General features: G+C 45.7%; 1 protein-coding gene and 2 non-coding genes across 3 annotated transcripts; all 3 read left to right on the top strand.

Moving 5' to 3' along the window:
• The first annotated feature begins 540 nt into the window (after nucleotides 1–540).
• On the top strand, nucleotides 541–646 carry LOC117444140 (U6 spliceosomal RNA). Its single transcript, XR_004551746.1, has one exon. It is a non-coding gene; the product is annotated as a U6 spliceosomal RNA (small nuclear RNA).
• A 1,735-nt stretch (nucleotides 647–2,381) lies between these two features.
• On the top strand, nucleotides 2,382–7,256 carry LOC117444136 (amino acid transporter heavy chain SLC3A2-like; the record flags this gene model as incomplete). Its single annotated transcript, XM_034079836.2, has 6 exons — nucleotides 2,382–2,400; nucleotides 3,195–3,763; nucleotides 4,155–4,345; nucleotides 4,512–4,685; nucleotides 5,698–5,795; nucleotides 7,114–7,256. Coding segments are annotated over exons 2-6 (965 nt in total), but the record flags the coding sequence as incomplete, so codon positions are not given.
• LOC117444139 (U6 spliceosomal RNA) lies at nucleotides 2,700–2,805 on the top strand. The gene has a single exon (XR_004551745.1). It is a non-coding gene; the product is annotated as a U6 spliceosomal RNA (small nuclear RNA).
• Nucleotides 7,257–8,031: the final 775 nt, after the last annotated feature.

Here is an 8,031-nt window from a genome sequence, read left to right as displayed (position 1 = left end):
AGGCTTGTTTCTGGTTGTGAAATTCACCCAATCTGTGTCTCTCTTTCCGCTCAGGCTTGATCTAGCAGCAGCTCCAGGAGTCCACTGCCTGACGCCTGGAGCTGAAATCCTCCGTCTGTGTGGATCAGAGGAGGTTGTTGCTGCCGTGACCGTCTGAGTGGAAGAACAGAAGACATGTGGGTGTCCGTGTGCCTCCCCCACCCCCGTCTGCCTCTGTGGAATGAATGGAGGAGGAGGAGGGGTGAGTAGATCTGGCTGTGTGACATAAACCCCCTCTGCATACATTTCCCATGTGCCCTAGCAGTTCCTCAACAGGTCAGACTGGACCTAATGTGGGTCAGAGTCGGTCCCGAGGAGTCTTTGAAGGTACCAGACTCACAGCATTAGCATTCAGACCTCCGTATGCTGTGTTTTCTGCCCTTTTAAAGCCATTTAAAGCCAGTGTTTTGCTCTTTTTCAGCTGTATTTGTTCTGCTACCTCAAGTCAAGGGTCTTGAAGCTCAGAGACCTATATTAACCCCTCAGATATAGGTTATTACTGTGTTACTACGGTAGCACATATAATAAAATTGGAACGATACAGAGAAGATTAGCATGGCCCCTGCGCAAGGATGACACGCAAATTCGTGAAGCGTTCTATATTGCCATATTTTATCATATTTTAATGATTTTATATGATTTTTCAAAGATTTGGTTTAGGCGACAACAGCGCCGCCCTGGCCGCTGGTGGTATTGCAGCTGCAGAGTGGAGCCTCTCACGGCCCGTCACTGTGTTCAAAACTTTCCCTTCAATCTATTTATCTCTTAAAAGTTTAAACTACAACAAGACCTGGTCAAATATGGACTTTAGTGTCCTCGGGTGTATATGATATATCTAAGTGTTTCCTTTAGACTCAAAGGTTGAGGTTCACGTTTCTGCTCGCAAACTTCACTTAATCTGGTTATTTCTTACATTTATTTATTTAAGTGTGTTGCTTAAAAAACATCGTGTACACATCTACTCGGAAAGGTAAAGCTAGGACTCTGTTTTCACAGGAAACCATGGAATGCGTTTCGCCTTCAAACTGATATTTTAAAATTGTGCGGTCAACACGAGTTCCCATATTTCCCATAGCTTTGAATGCACCACCTGTCTGCAGTGTTACAGGCAGACAGACATCACGACCACCTCTCAACGTGCACTACTAATAAAGAGACAATTTAACCCAGTATAATTCGAATTTTTAATATGCGTTTACACTATAGTAGGCTATATTGTATAAATATACACACTGTTTTGCTCGCATTCGTGTCCTCCCTACGCTGTGTATTGTACATGATAGATATACTTTATAGATAGATATATCGCCTACTTTATTAATCCCAAATCGGGAAATTCTAAATGTAGGATAACAGTAGTTAATTAAATAAAGCTCATTGGTGTGTTTATCCTATGCCGAATTATGCAGTTTACACTCTGGATAAAGAAAACACTGTTTTAATATTTGTGGCGGTGAGAACTTTTTATAAAAAAGAGAAACAAATTTAAAAAGTGAGATTTTATTAAAGGACTTTGGTTTGGCGATTCCCGACCACACAGTATTACTGCATGTTTTGTGGATGTATTACTGTTGAAACAATGCACAATGCACATGAACTACAGTTGAATATTATAGGTTGCTTCTTTTGTTTCATACAGTATTTTGTGTTTTTTCTTGCATGTTCTTCAGACCACAGCACAGACAGCAGCTCCTTTCTGCCCAGACACTGGTCTCAGGCTGACACCTGGTGGTGAGTTTGTGAAACTGCACTGGCATTTTTTAAAAATGTAAACAGGAAGTAGCAGAAAGCAGGAACCAAACTATAACATTTGAGAGTTTATTCACTTAAATAAAAGTCAGATCAATTGTACAAAGATGTTTTGGGAATGTGTTCAGGAACATTGTTAGTTAAACTGTAAATGTGTACATATTTCCTGTCTGTAGTTGTTTCAGTGTACTCCATTCAAGGCAGATGTTGTCATGCAGACCAAAGACCTCTTCCTATTCCCTTCTAAAGCCTCTAAAAGAATGAAGCTGTGCTACAACATGATCCAATACATGAAGCTTCAGCTGTATCCTCCACATTGTTCCTTCTTCTTCTACTCCTGCTTGATTTCTTTACACACAGCTTCTGTTTTCAGGCTTGTTTCTGGTTGTGAAATTCACCCAATCTGTGTCTCTCTTTCCGCTCAGGCTTGATCTAGCAGCAGCTCCAGGAGTCCACTGCCTGACGCCTGGAGCTGAAATCCTCCGTCTGTGTGGATCAGAGGAGGTTGTTGCTGCCGTGACCGTCTGAGTGGAAGAACAGAAGACATGTGGGTGTCCGTGTGCCTCCCCCACCCCCGTCTGCCTCTGTGGAATGAATGGAGGAGGAGGAGGGGTGAGTAGATCTGGCTGTGTGACATAAACCCCCTCTGCATAAAGTTCCCATGTGCCCTAGCAGTTCCTCAACAGGTCAGACTGGACCTAATGTGGGTCAGAGTCGGTCCCGAGGAGTCTTTTAAGGTACCAGACTCACAGCATTAGCATTCAGACCTCCGTATGCTGTGTTTTCTGCCCTTTTAAAGCCATTTAAAGCCAGTGTTTTGCTCTTTTTCAGCTGTATTTGTTCTGCTACCTCAAGTCAAGGGTCTTGAAGCTCAGAGACCTATATTAACCCCTCAGATATAGGTTATTACTGTGTTACTACGGTAGCACATATAATAAAATTGGAACGATACAGAGAAGATTAGCATGGCCCCTGCGCAAGGATGACACGCAAATTCGTGAAGCGTTCTATATTGCCATATTTTATCATATTTTAATGATTTTATATGATTTTTCAAAGATTTGGTTTAGGCGACAACAGCGCCGCCCTGGCCGCTGGTGGTATTGCAGCTGCAGAGTGGAGCCTCTCACGGCCCGTCACTGTGTTCAAAACTTTCCCTTCAATCTATTTATCTCTTAAAAGTTTAAACTACAACAAGACCTGGTCAAATATGGACTTTAGTGTCCTCGGGTGTATATGATATATCTAAGTGTTTCCTTTAGACTCAAAGGTTGAGGTTCACGTTTCTGCTCGCAAACTTCACTTAATCTGGTTATTTCTGACATTTATTTATTTAAGTGTGTTGCTTAAAAAACATCGTGTACACATCTACTCGGAAAGGTAAAGCTAGGACTCTGTTTTCACAGGAAACCAGGAATGCGTTTCGCCTTCAAACTGATATTTTAAAATTGTGCGGTCAACACGAGTTCCCATATTTCCCACAGCATTGAATGCACCACCTGTCTGCAGTGTTACAGGCAGACAGACATCACGACCACCTCTCAACGTGCAGCACTGGGATTCACCGGGTTCTTACGTTAGATTAATTAACGGTCAATTAACGGACAGTCTCCGGTATGACCACCGAGGAGACGAACGTGGATCTGAAGGAGGTGGAGACCAAAGATGATGCTGAGCCGAAAGAGAAGGAGGAGGCTGAGGATTGCGCTCCGGTCGCCGCGGATGCTGATGCGACGGAGGCCGATGTGAGTGAAGCGGATCTGGACCAGGAGGATCAGGAGAAGCTACCGATGACCGGGGGAGAAGGAGAGGGACACCGGGCCGTGGAGGCACCTTCTGCCGGGGGAGCAGAACCGGGAGCCGCGGGTGAGAAGAACGGCTCCGTGAAGCTGAAGATCCCCGAGGAGGAGCCGGAGGAGGTGAAGTTCACCGGGCTGACTAAAGAAGAGCTGATGAGGGTGGCTGGCACTCCGGGGTGAGCAGGCCCCTCACACACAATGAATCAGTTGGCCTACATACAGGCAGAGTTGGACAATAAAGCAGCCTTAAACACACCTCTACCATCCATACAAACATTTATATCGTAAAATACTGATGTATACAGTATGTTTTATATATTCATATGTTGGTTAATATGGCGGCATTAACTAAGTGAAAGTCTGAATCCTTTATCTCGTCTTTTGAGGCTTTACTTAATACCTGTTATTGGAGAGTGTGTGTGTGTGTGTGTGTGCGTGTGTGTGTGTGTGTGTGTGTGTGTGTGTGTGTGTGTGTGTGTGTGTGTGTGTGTGTGTGTGTGTGTGTGTGTGTGTGTGTGTGTGTGTTTGTGTGTGTGTGTTGGTTCTGATGCTCCTGTGGGTCCTCAGCTGGGTGCGGACCCGCTGGGCGCTGCTGGTGGTCTTCTGGCTGGGCTGGCTGGGCATGCTGGGTGGAGCCGTGCTCATCGTGCTGCAGGCGCCGCGCTGCAGAGACCTGCCCGCCATCAACTGGTGGAACGAGGGTCCGCTGTACCAGGTGGGAGACATCCAGGCCTTCAGCGACACCCGGGACCTGAAGGGTGAGGAGGAGCAAGAGGTTCACTCTGGGAGACGCTTAAGATATTCATTGCTATCGGGATGTTTAGAGCATTCCATGGAATATAACAACAAGTGTATCTCAAACTGACCTACCCCACCTTTAATATAAGATAATAAGACATTTTGTCCCCCCCGTCCCCCCCTCAGGCGTGGAGCAGAAGATCAGCAGTCTGTCTCAGCTGGGGGTCCGGGGGCTGGTGCTCGGGCCGGTCCACGTCGCTCCGGCTGACGATGCCATGAGTCTGAGGTTCGAAGAGGTTTCCTCTGAGGCCGGGAGCCTGGCGCAGTTCAAGAGCCTCGTGCAGGCCGCGCACAAGAAGGGTGAGACGATCAGGAGTCAGGCGGTAAAGAGGGGAGCAGGAGTGAGTCCTAAAACCAGGAGTCAGGATGGTACCACTCCTCGTTCCCTCAGGTTAGAAACATCTCCCTCGTCCCTGGCTCGAGCTTCAGCCTCAGGATCCACGTATCTGGGATCCTCTCCAGAGGGAAGGAGTCATCACATACAGAGCATCAGCTAGTTCCTCAGCAGTGTCCTTCACATGCTGATGTCCAAGAGAGGGAGTCACACAGTCACAAGATGGAGGAGTACATCATACATCCAGTCATGTACAAAATACTGACTTTTTCTCAAAATCAAAAATTCTCACTTTTTTCTCAAAATTCTCCCTTTTTTCTTAAAATTCTTACTTTTTCTAAAAATCAATTTTTTAAAAACTTTTTCCTCAAAATTTCAAAATTCTTACTTTTTCTGAATACTTAAAAATGTTAATAATCCCTCGTCCCCGGCTTGAGCTTGAACCTCAGGATCCAAGTATCTGTGATCCTCTCCAGAATGGAAGGAGTCATCACATACAGAGACTAGTTCCTGAGCAGTGTCCTTCACATGCTGATATCCAAGAGAGGGAGTCACACAGTCACAAGATGGAGGAACAGAAAGCAGTATTCAATGTTTACTTCAGATTAGCTCCACGTCAGAAATGAGCATGCTTGATGTCTCTCCCCACAGAGGCTGAATCATCATGTTCATCACATAGCTATCACATGCCTCAAGCAGTCTGATGCTCTTCCAGGTCATCACACATCCTGTCATGTTCACAGCTACAGTTGATACCTTTGTCAGCATGCTACTCTCATGCTGGAGGAGGACACTCAGTGACACCTCGTCTTGAAGTTTTTTTGTACGTGTTAGCTTAAAATAGCGTCTGTGGTTAACACAAGCCGATGAGATGTTCACATTTTGTTCTACTATGTGCCTACAAAAAACGACTAAACGTCATCACGCAGAAATACACAAGAGGTTTGCGTTCAGTGGTAACATGCCGTGTGTCCGCAGGCATCTCTGTGGTTCTGGATCTGACTCCGAACTATCAGGGAACATCTGGACCGTGGTTCTCCAACACCAGTGTGACCAGCGTGGCCGAGAGACTCAAGGTGAGTACGATGACCCGAGGAATAACTTTATTTATGTTCTCATGTTTCACAAAAGTGACAAAATAAAATAAATAAACGTATTACTCAGCTGTTATTATTATGTTTTTCAAGACACAACTTTTACTTCCTGCTTCTTCACACACATGCTCTCCAGTACAGGTTAGCTCTGAGTGTTAGCATGCTAATGTAAACAAAGACCGTATTACGTCCAAAACAGTCGGGCATTGTTTCTGATAGCAACGTTTCTGATTGGGCCGTGGGTCCACATTTCAGATATTACGTCATATCGGACGCAAATCTGGATCAGCTCCGTTGTTCCCCGTTTTTAGAGATTTGGGTACGGAGGAAAAGAGAGAGGGTTTTATTTCCTGACGCTGCGTGAGTTCCCCGACACACCGGGGACACATGTTGATGTAGAGAAGACATCACAAAGTGCATTTTGCATGATAGGAATTAGTGGTGCACGATAATTATCGGTCCGATATTGGGAATTATGACGTCATCCCGATAAACCCGATAACAGTATTAATAGACCCGATAATATACAATATATTTTTTGGGTAAGAAAAAGATCCTGCGGTGTGGGTGGATTGGGATGAGGGGCGCTTGTTTTTCCCTCGGCTCCTCCCGTTTTGCCAGTACTGTGGTGTTAGTGGTTTAGGAAGAGGGGAGTTCTTCACAAATCCAGCGCTCCCTTCTCACGCCTGGCTGAGACGTAAACGGCGTGCGGCCGTGAAGCCAGGACAGTGAACAAACATGTCGTCGGTAGTATGGGACTATTTCAAAGTTTCAGAGTTCGATAGTTCGCTTGCTATTTGTATTAACACATGCAGAAGTTCCACGAGGAGGGGAGAAGGCAACGAGCTATAATACTTCCAACCTGATCAGTCGCCTGAAACATCGCCATGGCTACGATGGTGTGTTCAAAGCGCACGAAGACGCCTGCGCTGCTAAACTAGCGGCGAATCCAAAGCCAGCTGCAAAGGCACCGGGGCTTTCACCTATCCACGAGGCTTTTGAAAAAGGCAAGAAGTTTGCGAGAGACGACCCCAGGGTTCGTTGTGTTCATAGCTCAATGCTCATGTCATTTGCTCACTACTAGTCTCTTTTTTACCACCAGGTGTGCAAAAACTACAGGTACATTTAATATATATATATATTATATTATTATCGGTTATCGGTATCGGTCTTGAGAAGCAGGAAGTTATCGGTATCGGTTTCAAAAACCCAATATCGTGCATCCCTAGTAGGAATCAGACTGCCTCCACAGCGTGTTGCAGGGTGAGTCCTCCTCTCTCACAGCCCTCTCTGTCCTCAGTCTGCTCTGGTGTTCTGGATGAAGGAAGGTGTGGACGGGGTGCAGCTGTCGGGGGTGGAGCGGGTTGCTGCCGTGGTGCCGACTCTGTGGGCCGACATCCGAGCCATCGTCCAGAACGGGACGGACGAGGGTCCCGACAAGAGGTCAGGGACCTTTAAAGAGACCCTGTTCTGTGGGGGTGTCCCTCTCCTGTCGTGTGCTCCACAGCCTGTTGCCGCAGCGACCTGCGTCTTATAGACCTTTGTCTTTTTTCCTGCTTTATATCTTCTTACTTAATTCAACATGTATATTTTCTACTTTTTTTAAATGCCATTTTGTTTCTATTTGAGATGTTCACATTTTGGAATGTTTATTTTAGTCTTTTAATTTCTCTAATGTAGAGTGCCACAGTGACGCGTCCTAAAATCCGGAAGCACACTCCTTCCGGTTCCTTCCACATGTCTACCCTACTTTTATAAATGATAAAAGTAGGGTGGACATGTGGAGATTATCCGGCTGAACGAAACGTGATCCGTCTCTTAAATGTGTTTCGACCACAGACCTGATTTCCAGCTATTTTCCTAAATCCGAGAAGTTGCTTTGCTTTCTGTCGAAGGAACCGGAAGTGGTCAAATGCTAACTAACTCCCGGGTTTTAGGACGCGGCACCGCGGCACTCTATGCCACGTCTTTTGATGCTGCTGCAACGCAAACATTTCCCAAATTGCGATCAATAAAGTACTTCTTATCTTATCTTAGTGCATGTAAATGGTCTGCAGAGGCTAAAGTCCCCGCGTTCCCTCCAGAGGGGGTTTCAGCATCAGAATACCTTCATTCGTCCCACGAAGGGACATTACATTGTTACAGCAGCAAAGAGCCGGAGACGGCTTCATGTTAACTAAGAAGCTTGCTTACAAAATATTAAAGATACAACCGGAAC

This window comes from Pseudochaenichthys georgianus, unplaced genomic scaffold (genome assembly GCF_902827115.2).
Source record: "Pseudochaenichthys georgianus unplaced genomic scaffold, fPseGeo1.2 scaffold_740_arrow_ctg1, whole genome shotgun sequence".
NCBI lineage: Eukaryota > Metazoa > Chordata > Actinopteri > Perciformes > Channichthyidae > Pseudochaenichthys > Pseudochaenichthys georgianus.
Note: the sequence above shows the minus strand (reverse complement) of the source record. Positions and strands in the feature narration are given on the sequence as shown.